Source organism: Pleurodeles waltl, chromosome 3_1, assembly GCF_031143425.1.
Source record: "Pleurodeles waltl isolate 20211129_DDA chromosome 3_1, aPleWal1.hap1.20221129, whole genome shotgun sequence".
In the NCBI taxonomy this organism is placed as follows: domain Eukaryota; kingdom Metazoa; phylum Chordata; class Amphibia; order Caudata; family Salamandridae; genus Pleurodeles; species Pleurodeles waltl.
In genome coordinates, this window is record NC_090440.1 from 1,456,969,620 (window position 1) to 1,456,984,042 (window position 14,423).

Here is a 14,423-nt window from a genome sequence, read left to right on the forward strand (position 1 = left end):
GCAAAAATCTGTGGCCAAAACGGCCCTAGCACCAGCTTAGCTGACAGCAAGCGATAGGTCCACAGAGTGAATCTATTCAGGATAGACATGGTGAGAGATATTGTCACAGGTAATTCACTTTCCCCAGTACTGCAGAGGCTTCTTGTGCATAGGTTTTTGTTGGAATCTGTGTATATTAGCTAGCAGATAGGTTGCTCGTAGCTACCTGTAGTCTTCATCTTCTCTTCATGCATGCAGTGATTACACTTCCAGACTTGAAGGCGCCAAAGCTATCCCCTCAATGAGGTACTCGGGAAGCTGTATGCAGTGCTGACATAGCAAGCAAACACGGCACGGGATGTGCTGTTCATCCAATGCTAACACTGCAGCGCAGCCCAAGAGGGTGGGCTACCACTGCTGACAGTGCACGAGTCAGGTGGATGCAAGGATTAGAGAATCTGCTGTTCTCATGCCTGCTTTGGGGGCAAAGGTTCCACATAATTTGGACCAACTGTCCCTCGCTGTGATATTTGTTTTCTGTTTTCCTTTGAAAGTCATCGTTTTAGCATGTTCAGTGGCATTCAATTACAGCGTCACATGGAGCCTGGGGACAGTGGTTGCCAGCTTGGCTCCAAGCTGCTCCTGGAAGAAGGGGGAACACAAACGGTGCACATGTTAGCTTTGTTCAGGGTGTAAAGATCTAATAAGAGGCTAAGGTTGGTGCTTGTGGTGTTGTAGTTTATGGAGATACCCAGACACGCACTCACCCTTCTACCAGAAGGGAGAGATCCTTCCTTTGTAAAATCTGGTAAGATCCATAACTAGAATATATTTTCTTTCCTAATAGAGTACGATGAGTGAATGTGTGTGACATGCAAACATGCCCTATCAAATGGGTGTGTTCTTGAAACTTCTAATTAATTCCTGCCTGCAGGCCACGGGTAAACCATTCCCCTCGAGCCAGCCCAGATGTTCCTAAGAGTTTGAAAAAAACTGCAGAGATACCCATTGAACTGATTGGCCAGTGGCCAAAACTTGAATAAATCCATCTCACTTAATTCATAGTGAGTTCCAGCCCAACTGGTATGAACTGAGCATTAAGGATGACGTTCCAATACAAGAATAGAAAGACTCCAAGTAACTTCACCTACAGTGTTTCCTAGATAATGAACTGTGCGTCTCTGTTGAAGCCAATCTTGTGGGTCTGCATTCAGCTTGCTGTTCTGCCTACAGATAGCTGTGAATGAACACAACCCAGGCAAAAGGAGATCTTGAGGGAGCCGTGCAGAGTGCCCTGTACCCTCAAACCATTTCATAGAAGCTGGAGAACAGCTGGCCAAGATGAAGGGTGTGCCCAGGGGAACATCGCTTCAGGAGAAGGCTTTCCTACACCATCATGGACCTTTAATGATAAGCAGAAAATCTCCCCTTTGATATCCACTTGGCCTCTTACAAGTCAGTCAACCCTTGCATGACCACTTAATCAGACTGGCTCCTGGCTGTTGTTAAAAAAAAAAAAATGTCCTAGGGCCATAAGAGGAATGGCCCTGTTATTCTACCTGGATATTGAGAGGTCCAGCTGCTTCCCCTGCACATACGTTCAGAGGACCAGTCCATGTGCTCCAATTTTTTATTTTATCCTATCCGAGTTTAGAGTACGAACCCATGTTTAACATTTGAACAAGTAATTTACCCCTTCTATCATAAGGATGCCAGTAGTCTGTAGTGACAAGTGACCCTAGCTGCAAGTTAACATAGGCCGTTGTACTGTAGGAGGTCTAAAATATTTTAACTTCATCCAAATTAACTTTATTAAATGTAGGTTTAGTTTTGGAAGAAAAAAAACTATAGTTCAGTGGAGGTGTTATGCAATTCTTGGGAGAAGCTTAGTAGTGAGAATCTCATGGGCTCCATCAGACATTGCTCTCTGTATCTTTCAAACTACCATATCAGTGGGGCACTTACATAGACCTTAAAATTAAGCCATTCAGTACTCTGGAGAGCTCCGGATTTATCCATGGTGCTGAAACCCAGTAGGATGAAACCAGCCATTTATGTTTGTTGGTTTATACACCGTGAACAAGAACCATTGTGTGTCAAAGCACTTTACTTGGCAAATGAAGATCACATATTCTTTCCTATGAGAAGTGTTCACGGGAGCAAAGCCTGAATGAGCCTGTGAAGAGCCGAACTGGGCCCTGACCCCAATAAAAATTTTCTTGAATTGTTAAGCCTAGCGACTTTAACTGTTGATCTTAATAATTTGTTACTGTGCCTTAATTCCAAGATGCTTCTGACTGATCATTCCTTTTCTGTAGTGTAACTGTGGTTTACTCTGTCTGACTCAAGCTTCACATGACCTCACATGACCTAGATTGACTGCTCGACTGACCTACCCCACGGGAGAGTAGAAGACCTAAGGCCCAGCTTTCTCTCTTAAACCCAAGAATCCAGCACCCTGGCCATAGGGAACACCTGACCTTTTGATAGCCCTAGGTGGTCTCTACAGCTTGATACTGCAGGACAGGACTGGAAAAGGTGCTGTTTTGATCCTGCAGTGTAGCGTAGGGTGTACTATAGTGTTGACACAGCATGGCAACTCTAAGGGAGTTGCTGAAACAAGTTTCAAGTTATGAAGGTTATGGTTCTAAGGCTAATAATACAGTGTAGGACTTAAGGATTCTTGATGTTCTAAAGCTGGCACCGCAGGCAACATTGTGATTATGTTGTTGACACTGCAGGACTATTTGAAATTATGTAATGATGGTTGTGTTATTCCATTGCTGACATGTCGAAACTAGGAAATATCTGCCCTTATAACACTGCTAAGCCGAATTAAGGGAAATGCTCTCCATCTATCACTGCAAGGCAAATGAAGTAAATTTAAAATTTTCAGTGTGTGTTATTTGATTATTATGTGCTTATTTTATTTACTGATGCATCTACCTTGATGCACAATAGGAAAGTTTTCTGAAGTATGTTTTAAAAAAACAAACAAAAAAAACCTCACTTGACCCCACAGTGAAGGTGCTGTCCTAATACTGACACTGCAGGACAAGACTGGGAGCTGCGCTGTTATTCCTTTAATCCTCAGTGTGACATCCTTAGTGCGGTATGCCCAGCCATTGGTCCCGTGCTCACTGTGCCATTTGACTCTAGCTATACCTGACTGATTGGGCCTACCTAGGGCAAAACCGGTCTAAGGTTGCTTGTGTTCCCGTTTACATTACCATGGCCTGGCAATTCAGACTCTATTGTACCAAATGGAGAAGGGGCTAATTTCTGTCTGAGGTAGAAGGCAGGGCATAAAAACGATGGCCTCAAATATGACCCAGTAATTACCAGAGGTTGGGATTCATTCAAGCATTCTACCCATCACCTTTTTTTGTCAGTTAACAACTTTGTCAACTAACAACACTCGTCTGAGTCCCCAACGAATGTAGACTTCTACCAAGGCAGGCCGAGCAGCCCCATCATGTGCATTCTGTTCTAAGCAACGTTTCCCACGTATGCGTGTACCCGGACCTGAAACCTAAAGCCGGACTCACCCCTGCGGGTCTGTGGGTGAAGGGCCATCTTTAGACTTCCAAAACCTACTTTGGAACAGAGTTGAAGCTCCAGCTCCGTTCTTTTCAGCATGCCTCTCTGGTGAACCGTTGACTCTATACCTGCTCTGAGTTTGACTGGAGCTCTCGGCTTGGACTCTCCATAGCTGCTGTTTGTCTGCGAGAGAAGCTCCGGTCCTGTTATCTCCACTCCTACTGCAAGTCTCTGTGCATAGCTTCAGCCCTATTCTCGCCACCCCTCCTGGTCTTTGATTAGAGGCTAAGGCGTGTATTCTTCCATGTGAAGGGAAAAGCCAGCCCTGTGTCTTCCATCTCTGCTTAGAGGCTGCTTGAGGCTCTGGGTGTGTGTGAGTGAAGCCCCGGCTATCTGATCTTCACCCTTTGGATCTGTGAGTGAAGCCCCAGCCCTGTACTTTCCTTAAGATCAGTGAATGAAGCTGTGCACTCACATCTACTGGTCTGTGAATGAGGAGCCAACCCTGTACTTTTCACTCTTACTTCGGGTCTGTCAGCGAAGCCACCGGCCAAGACTCACCACCCATGCTGCAGATCTGTGAATAAAGCAACAAAACTACTCTTCGCCGCTACTGCTGGCCTGGGAGCCTGTACTGTACTCACAACATCTGCATGTGTGGGAGCGGAGGCTCAGCCAGGCCTGTATAGTCCACCTATGTAGGCCTGTGGGTGAAGACTCACGCAGGCCTGGACTCTCCACCCCAGTTGCTGGTCTGTGAGTGTCACCTGGTCATTAGGATGACCAGACGTCCCAGATTTCTCCGGATAGTCCCAGTTTTTTTGTGGACTGACCTGTCATCCGGAGTTTAAATAAAAACTGAAAAATGTCCCGGTTTTGGCGAAGGGATGGGTACGCGTGCACATTACATTTCAACTAGAGCAGGCTGGCATTCCATCTTGGCCATCCCTTGTTAAATGACTATGGGGATTAAAAGGTATTTTTGCCATATTTAAGAAACCCCTGCTGTAGTTTCTTACTGAAGCAGCACAGTAGGATGTAAAAAGGGGCTACATAGCAACAAGAGACACGGGTGATGGCCAAGCTCGTGAGCTTTCCCCTTAACTTTATCACAAGTGGGAGAGGGGCTATTTAATGAAAACACTGCCCTCTTTTCGTTTAAATTGTGAAAAGTTGGAACTTATTTAATGTTAAGTCACGTTTCACAAAGAGGTCCTGTATGTTTTATTTTCCGGCCTATATTGTAGCAACGGCAAATTCATGTTTATGGATCCTTGTGCATATCTCCATGTTCTATCACCAAAAAGACTCCGCACATCCTAGCTTTCAGAGAGAGAAGACCAGAGGGAGGCAAGTTTTTCTGTATTTTGGTGCAAAATTTATCATTAACGCTTATCCGATATCAGTTTGATTAACACAGTTAATCATAAAAGTAAATGTTGCACTTAATTCACCATAGTACCATATTGACTATTTCCTGTGTTGGTCAGCACCCCAGTCCCTGTGACCCTCAATCAGTGCAAAATATAGTCCTACTTCTATGTTAGAAAAACTGGGACATTCCACTATTTACACAATCTGGTCACCCTTTTGGTATTATTTTCTCATCGCCGTGGGATCTGTGCGTGCAGTGGTCGTCTTGTAGTTTAGGGCTCCTTTTAGCCTCGCTGTTGCCCCTCTCAGCTTGGCCTAGAAGTCCCAAGACTGTTGTCGCCAACCCTGCCAATGATCTGTGAAGGAAACCTCTGCCTCGCTTCTCTGTCAGGCTGACCTCACTCCCTCAGCCCTACCTCCGCCGGGAGCGGCTTCCTGGCCCGGCAGGGCGGGGTAGAACCGGTTAATGTGTCCGGAATGCGCCGAGCCGGGCCTTGTCCCCGCGGAGATGAAGAGCCGCTGCCTCCCCGAACTCCAGCAGCAGGGAAACTGGATCTGGAGGAGGAGGGGTCTCTGATCTCAGCTGGAGCTCTGGCGGGGTCAAGGAAGGGCACAGCCGTCCAGATGCAGCCGCTCCCGCGTCCCCGCAGGCTCCGGCCCTCGGTGCTGTACCCGACGGTATAACCTCAGCTTAATGAGAGAAAGGAGCCGCCCCCGCCCCTGTTACCGATCACCCGGCCCCAAGGTCTGAGAGGTGCGGGAGTGCGACCGCACTCTGTACCCTAGGTGGTTACCTTGAGGAGAAGTGTCGGGTAACCAGGGGGCTGCAATCCTCAGACACCTCCAAGGCAGTGCAAAGTCGCGACACAAATTGCCTGACTGTATGTTGTTGGTGTTGTCTGACCTGCATCCCTTCCGGGGGCACGAGAGCCATGTACTGCACGGTATGCACACTGCAGGAAGGTAGGCGGGCATTTTGTTTATTTCAGCCGTCTTCACTGGCGTGATAACCCGTACCCTTTACATTCATAGGGCAGGTTGGTACCATCTTATGACATCTTACACATAACCGTTTTTATACATACACAGTGCAGGTGCATCCACGTATGCTGCAGTCCTCTTCCGGGTTCAAAATCACGCGAAGGGGTACTTACAACCTGGGTACAGTGCATAATACTACAGGCTAGCTAGTTTGTACATACGTAGCACAGATGGGCCACTGGGGGCCTGTGGGTGTTGGCGATGTCGGGGGCTGGTTGGTCAAAAATGGTGGGATTAGGGCTGCCAGTCCATAGGACGGTGCGCCTTTCGTGGTGACGGCCCGTCGGAGTCACCGACACACCTTTGCTGCTCAGCTCACCGGCCACTCTTGCGTAATAGTTTTACTCTGAAGAACCTTTATCCGTTACGCTCCTTCATTATCGCCGTTTCTCTCACGCTGCATCCGATGCCGTAGTAAGCACGCGCCTGTCAGGGACCCTATGGGCGGTTTGTCGCTGTTATTGGCAGCACCCCATTTCCGTATTGCATTCGTGTGTGTCGCGTCAACCTGTCATGAGAATGTCTTGTCCCAGGCCCGACGGGCTCCAGCATTTCAGTCAACACGCGATCTACACTGCCTGTCTCCGACAGCCCCTTTTAATTCCTCGTTAATTTATGGAAGATTTTTGTAAGGTGGCCGTTGCACCGGTCAGCGAGTATAGGCTTGTCTTTGGACCTAGTCTCTGCAGTGTGTGCACTACTATCGGGGAACGAGTGTTGTAGCCTTCTGCCAACACAAGTGAAGCGGCCCACGGTGCGGGCTGTGCTGTCGCGGCTGCTCGCCGCCTCTTGGTGGCGGTATAGGACATCGTAAAGGTCTGCTGCCCGGGAAGCCATGTGCCCTCTTGTTTGTTTTATTTCTGTAGCGCGCCCTTGGCTACGCCTGACAGCTGATTCAGTTCGGCGTGGATGTGACGCCGGAAGCAAAAAGGCCAAGAGGAAACGAGGCCATGTACATCAGTAACGGCGGGCGCCGAGGATGGTGGTGCGCGTGGACGAGCGAGTGACGGCCACCATATAGAATAGCATGTTCAACATGGTATAATTATACTAAATACAATTTTAATTAATATAGGCCAGGATGTTCACATAGTTTTACTGAATTTGGGTTGTAGTGGCTGTTCTTATCTTAACGAGACCAGTCGAGTCTCCTCAGCTGCTTTCTTAACCTAGTCTGAAAATGCCTCTGAATAGGCACCCTTTTAGCTCTGGGTAACAGCTACCGGCTAGTGGTCAACGGGAAAAAACAGCTTTCGGAAGGACGTTTGAGAGGGGGCCTGAGGCCCCACCCACATGTTGATTGTCTTGAGTATACCATTTGATTGAGAAGAAGTTCTGTGCTTCCATTGAAAAAGAATGTCCACATTGCGCCTTTTGCCTTGTTGGCAAATCTTATGCACAGCGTAGTAAGATTTTGTTGGGTATTGTCAGGCCACACTAGTTAGGGCATTGTGCCGGATCTGTGTATGTAAAGTTGTGTTAAACGCCGGAGGCCTGCGAAATTTATTGTGAAGATCATTTTTTTTCAAGTCAAAAGACATTTGAGGGTGGATTGTTATTGCATATTAAAGCCTGCTCAAGGGTTTTTCATTACGATGGAATCTCCCAGATTGCAGTAGTATGGAATGGTTTTGGCGCCCTAAAAGACAAACAGTAGGGATAGAAGATTTCACTGCGGTAATCCTCTAGGATCTCTTAGAGGTATTGCTTTGCTTTGCCAGATGCAATTTAGTATATATTTCTAATTTTTTTGACACTGTCAGATGCTTACCTTGTGGGAAAGCTTGTGCTAAATACACAACACACGTTTATGATGACAGCTCACTGAAAAAGGCTATAGGGCTGATCGGTTGACTGGGAAAAGTTGTCTCTGATACCATAGGTCTGATCTGTTATAAAAAGTGGTGACAAAGGCAGCAAGTCAGATTTATTTATGGATTATGGTCCACTACCCCTTTCACCTCTAAGACAAACCAAAAGGTGTGTGGGGCAGGTGGATGTAAAGATTATCACTGTGATATTTCTTGTTAAGTTATTTTGAGAGGGGTTGTTTTGCCAACTGTAAATGTGTCCATATTCGCAGTTTTATAACCATCGATAGCCATAATGGTCCCCGGCTTATGTACACTTCCCTAGGCCTATGTTTATGGTATCAAAAGAACGATAACGGCTGTAGGTCTAATTGGTTAATTGGGGGAAAGGTATGTCATATTTCTTAAACTCTTTGGTATGCAAGGTTATGACATGTCCATTAGGCTGAATTTACTTGTGAAAACGTAGACTTCAAATGGGGGATTGTTGTTACACTATACTAGAGCCCAAGACAAGTGGTTTGTTTTGTGAAATCTCACATTTTACCTAGTGGGCAAGTATTTTGGAGTTGATGATCCACTCACTGTGGGCATAGAAGTTACTCAATATGACAATCTTTTTTTAGGCCCTTCTAGAAGGGATTGTGTATTATGCTGGCAACTGGAATTATGTAAGTAGTTGTAATTTTATTACAGTGTACCTGATGGTTACCTTGAGGGAAAGTTTATGCTCAATACTATGGGTTTAAATGGTTATGGGGACAAGCCAGTGAAACAGATTATAATCCTGATTGGTTCATTATGGAGTTACTTCAGATGTCATTGGACCGATTTGTTTATTACGAAAAGTTACAACAGTGGCTATAGATTTGAGTTATTTATTATGAAACAGATGGTAAAACCAATTGGCCTTTGAGGGTGGGTTATTACTCTGTATTGACGCCTGCAGACATATTTTGTTTTATGAAATCTCACAGATTAGTTTTGCAAGCAAGGATTTTGGTGTTGATTACCCCTTGGATTACAACATTAGTGGTAGATGATTTGCGTTATAATTTTCCTTTTTGCTAGAATCTCTTCAGGAGCCCTAAAAGGCTTAGTTGTGCACAACTAAATTAAAAAAAATACAAAATACATTTATATAAATGAATAAGTAAAGAGGCTTTGTGTCATTTAGAAACCCAAACTGTTGACATTGTCAATACCAGTCGTTTCTCTTGAAACACCACATTGGTTTTCTTAAGTCTAAGCTTGGTTGGAGGACTACCATTTACAGGATTTTTTTTTTAGGGCAGCCATGTTTTTGCGTCATATCTCTACATGTTGGTGACAGAAAACGAATTTCCTTTCCAGTATGCTTTAGTGGTGAAGCAGTGAATTGCACACCCACATTGGTGTACATCAGACAACTAGTAGATCAGGCCTTTTAGACGGTATTAAGAGTATGCCATACACAGGCCTGCGTTGTCTTAAGGTATATTTGCCTTTGTACCAAAAAGCACTTATTAGCCACGATTTATTTGTAGGGTAGTTGTAGACTGTTATTCCTTTGTATCTCCAATCGGCACTGCCTGGTATGCTTAGCACAGTTTTATCAAAGCATAAGCTCTTCATTGAATCCTAAATCCTCCAGGCTGTGCTGTATTTGTTGAGGTGCAAGTAAATCTACATCTCAAGTCCACCTAGTTGCAGGCAGCCATCTAAAGTAGTAGTTCTGAGTGGCCTCGGCTATATGACCTCTGACTCTATTAGACAAAGAGCGGACTCCTTTCATCGTTTTTCAAAATGTAGAGCTGTTGTGATTATTCACAACCCATTTATATATATATATATATATATATATATATATATATATATAATCTGTTAGATTAGGTATCTTTTGTTAGATGGGGTACATTTCGGAATAGGAAATCTGTATTTTAATTAATAAGAATACGGTTGTGCTTAGTATGCGGTCATCACTCACTTGCAGGACTGGTGCCTGCATCACAGTGACTTTTCCCTGCCCTGCCTTGCTACCCAGGTTATGGTCATTGCTTTCAATCCATTCAGACCCACTGATAAAGATAAGATCACGGACAGTTCGAAGAGGAGTTCAGCTATCTCAGGGTCAACATGTTTCCGGGGAGGAGAATGTACCTGACAACTTGCACAGCAACCCCAGGAAGCTATTCTTGGGTGGAAAAGTTGCATTCAAGCCTGCTTCCAGGATTTGGCCTGTATACTAACTATACTGACCCAGCAGAGGCTCACCCTAATCCGACCTCTGGTGACGCTCATCTGTGTCAAGCATGAAAGGCGATCTGTCCCTACTTCAGGGAATACTGGCGGAGCTCAGGGTTTCATACTTGCAGTTCCCGGTTTGAGTATGTGCCTCCGTATAGACTGCCCTGCCGTAGTCCTCTATAATGAATGCTTCTTGTGGTAAACTGGCTCCAGTGTTGTCTCTTCTTTCCAAGGGAGCAAACAACAGCATTATGATGTTAGCAGCCTCTACCCCATGACCCCTTGTGGCTTGCTCAGACTTTCCCTCTGTGGTAGAAGGTGCAGCGTGAGTTAAACCGCCCAGAAGAGGCAGGGTGTTCTACTGGATTGTTTTGATTGAGCCTCTCTCACTTGGAGACCTGGATCTACAGAGGCTGGATTATGAGATCTCTGAAGAAATGAATAGGCTCTCTACAAAGTCTGCTGTTAGTTCCTGTTCCGAGGAGCTTTTCGAATGAAATCATGGTAAAGAGGTGTGAGTGCTTTGCCGCGACCATTCTTAGTCTGTTGACATATTTTTCTTTTGAACTTGGCACAAGTCGAACTGCCTTCACCATGTCCGTTCTCACCGGAGTCCTGTTATCTAGATTATATTTTTTGTGTTGGGCTCATGAGATGAGCAGTCTTTGTAATGTCACTTTCTAGTTGAGCACTATTATCACATTTCTGTGTTGCACTCTGCACTTGAGAGTTGAACATTCTCTGAATTTTGTCATACTTTGATAGAACCACAAATCTGCTTCTGCGGAATCATCATGCCTTTTAAAGCTGCTTAGTCTCAGATAATTGTGCAGGAGCCAGTTAAGCTGATCGTTTTGAAAGATGGACAAACTTGATTGCAGGGCAAAAAGGGAAACGTGGAGCAAAGTGGTCGTTTAATTGGGAAATTAGGCAAGTAGGACATATCATTTACTGAAAGGTGCTTTGAATCATAACCTGAAATGTTAAAAGTTTAGCACGCACAAAGACTGGGGACAGGAGGAACTGCGGGTTCAGCATTGTCTGCCTGTAGGCAATGCAGATAGCTTGCAAAGACCAGGGTTTGTTTTGCCTCTTGGGTGTAATTGATTAGTGTTCTGCACTTCCCAGAAAGTTTCTATCTGAGGAGCCGACCAATAACTCGACCAGGATCTTAGCAAGTAAATCGTGTGCCAAGGGATGACTAAGAACAGTGGGCCATTGAACATATGTCACAAGGAAGTTATTTCTGATGGATACCACTACCTGTGGATTCCTCACCTAATGAATTCTCCCCATGAAAAGCATTCAATGGAAACTTCTCTCCAGCTCTGCACGTCGGCGAGGACGTCACAATTGCCTGACTCCATGCAGCTCCGCCTGACGTCATCGAGGCAATATGGGGCCCTCGCCGGCGTGCTGACGTCAGTTCCCTTTTTTTCCGTGCCTTCGATAATGGTTACTTTTCCAGCTACCTGTATCGTTTGCTGTTCGGAGGGATACTTTGTGTTTTTGTTGACATGTCGGCCCCGAAGAAGTCAGGCTTCAAGCCTTGCAGGGAATGCGGATGTCGGTTACTGACCCCCATAACGACTGTCTTTGGTGCCTGAGTTCAGACCACGACTTCCAGGAATGTGGTCCATACCAAAAAATGAACCCTAAAGCCTTGAAAGAACGTGAGGCTAAATTGTTCTTAGCAAAAGCTAAGAAGGAGAGAAAAAGGCACCATAGATCATCGTCGGGGAAGTAGAGTCACAAGAAGCGGCATCATCGTGACTCCAGGTGTCGATCCAGAGAAAGCCGGTCGGAGTCGAGGTCTCCGTCACCCCGACACCGTAAGTCCTGGGAGGTCAGCCCGACGGTGTCTCCTCAACCGTTGACTCCGCAATCTTCTCCGGCGCGGTCGGTCTTTGAGGGTGGTGGAGCCTCAGAGTCAGCATGCCTCTCCGGCGCATCCAAGCAATCAGGATTCGAGTCCAGCACCGGCTTCGGCTCCTCAAGACTATCCTGCCTTCCCGGCTCCGGGTACAGATACGGCTGCATTTCTTAATGCCATGTTTACTATTTTCAAGAACATGGCTCTGGGAGGTGGTGCGCCGGCTGGCCCCACTGGTCCCCTGGCATTTAACTTAGGCGTTCCGGCTCCGTACAGGCCGACACCGTTTATGCCGTTCTGTCTGGCACCAGCAGGAGACACTAGCCCAGTGCCGGTGCCGGCGTTGCAGCCGTCAACGTTGAGGGAGAGGCCTTCGACGCCGGTGTCCGTTGAGTTTGAGGAGTCTCGAAGCCGAATGGCGTTGATGGGTGCAGGTCGTGTGTCCACGGCGCTGATGGATCCATCTACAGCGTCGGGAGGATCCGGAGATTCTGTGTTGACTCCAGGGTTGGAGGCCAAATTGCGGTCTAGGAGAAAGGCCCTCAGGTTGTTGGAGGAGAGAGAGTACCAGACGCAGCTCCTTGAGGAATGGGAGATTGCGGAGCCCCAGAGTGAGTTTCAGGGGTTAGATACAGCCAGTGGACTGGATACTTCCCCGGAGTGGGATCTGGCCTCGCCAGGGGAATATACTGAGGAAGCAGCCACGTTCCTTTCTGTTATCAGGAAGGCTGCTGATTTCCTGGAACTCCCCCCTTCCTATGGCGCAAGTTAAAACCAATAGCCTGACGGAGGTGCTTCATCCTGCCACGGACATTGTGGATCCACTGTTACCATTCAATGAAGCTCTCATGGATCCCATAGGAGAGATGTGGAAGAAACCTGTTTCTTCGTCGGCAGTGAGCAGGTCGGTGGCCAGACGGTATAGGTCTGCACCTGGAGACGCCGAATTTCTTTCTAAACATCCGTCTCCAGAGAGTCTGGTTGTACAGGCATCCTGTTCTTCACGATCTGCACCTGGCTTCTTTCCTGGTGTACCATCTGACCGGGAGTCCAAGCGCATGGAGCAGTCGGCCAAAAGGTTTTCTCCTCGTGCAGCATATCATTGAAATCTGCTAATGCTACGTGTATCCTTGGCAGATACATTCACGCAATAATGGATGCGGCAAAGACAGCGTTACCGGACATGCCCGAACACTTGCATGGTCTCCTCTCGGATGCCCAGGCGGAGGCTACGCAAGTCATACAGTCGGGGCTGGACACCACAGCCTCTGTTGCTAGAGCCATGGGGACCTCTATTGCCACCAGGCGCCATGCTTGGTTGCGCACATCTGGATTCTCATCGGATGTTCAGGCTTGGCTCTTGGACTTGGGCTAAATTATTTGATACTTAATCTGACTCTGCGTTAGAGCGCTTTAAGGAGTGTAGAGCCACTGCTAAATCCTTGGGCCTGCAGGCTATTTCGACCCCCTTTAGGTCCTTTAGGCGGCTGCAAGTTTTTGGACGAGGGGCTTCCTTTCGTGGCAGATCGCAGCAGGCAGGCCAGCAGTCTTCAAGCCTCCCTTATAGATCATTTAGGGGGCGGGGTAGGGTCCGCACTAGAGGGGCCACCCAGCAGCAGCACCCTTCCTCTTCCTCAGGGGGGATGCAACAGGGGAAGCAGCCCTAGTCCTCTCACCATCGCGTCCCATGCCTCTCCGGTAGGGGAAAGGTTGTCTATTTTTCTTCCCATGTAGGAGTCCATAACATCCGATTCCTGGGTCATCAGCGTGATAAGGAAGGGCAATGCCCTTCCCTTTAGGGAGATTCCTCCTCCCTTCCCTCCCCGTCCTTCCTTTTGTTCAGAAGATCATTTCCTGTTGCTAGAACAGGAGGTTCTGTCCCTATTGTCAAAAGGTGCAGTGGAGTTGGTTCCCGAGCAGGAGAGGGGTCAGGGATGCTATTCAAGGTACTTTCTGATCCCCAAAAAGGATGGTCGTTTGAGACCTATCTTGGACCTGAGGATTTTGAATTGGTTCCTCAAGCAGGAGAAATTCAAAATGCTGACTCTAGCACAGGTACTTATGGCGTTGAACAAGGAGGATTGGATGGTGTCTGTCGACTTGCAGGATGCTTATTTCCATATTCCCATTCTCAAGTCACACAGGAAGTATCTCCGTTTTGTGGTAGGGTCGCAACACCACCAGTTTGCGGTCCTTCCTTTTGGTCTTACTTCCGTACCTCGGGTCTTCACAAAGGTGATGGCGGTTGTTGCAGCAGACCTCAGAAGGAAAGGGATAGCGGTATTCCCTTACCTGGACGATTGGTTGATCAAAGCCAAGTCTCCGGAGCTTGTGTTGCATCATCTGCAGCTGGCAACCCAGTTGTTCAGTATGGGCTTTTCAATAAATGTGCCCAAGTCTCCCCTGGAGCCCTCTCAACGCCTCCTGTTCATAGGGGCAGTACTGGACACTACATTGAATCAGGCCTTTCCTCTGCCACAGCGGATTCAGGACATTCAGGCGTTGATTCCAATGTTTTAAGAAGGAGCGGTTGTTCAGGTCCTGAAGGTCCTTTGTTTGCTCAGTTTGTTTGCTTCTTG

The 14,423-nt window shown here is 47.0% G+C and overlaps 1 protein-coding gene across 3 annotated transcripts in view; it reads left to right on the forward strand.

Annotated features, from left to right (window-relative positions):
* Positions 1-14,423, forward strand: part of AHDC1 (AT-hook DNA binding motif containing 1) — a 300,426-nt gene that overhangs the window by 72,867 nt on the left and 213,136 nt on the right. Inside the window, exon 1 of one of the 3 annotated variants that reach the window (XM_069225032.1) lies at positions 5,816-5,856. The exons of the other annotated variants lie outside the window; for them this stretch is intronic. Within the exon in view, the coding sequence (XP_069081133.1) occupies positions 5,826-5,856 (31 nt within the window). The 5' untranslated portion in view covers positions 5,816-5,825. Of the gene's footprint in view, positions 1-5,815; positions 5,857-14,423 lie in introns of those variants that run through there. 3 annotated transcript variants of the gene reach the window in all.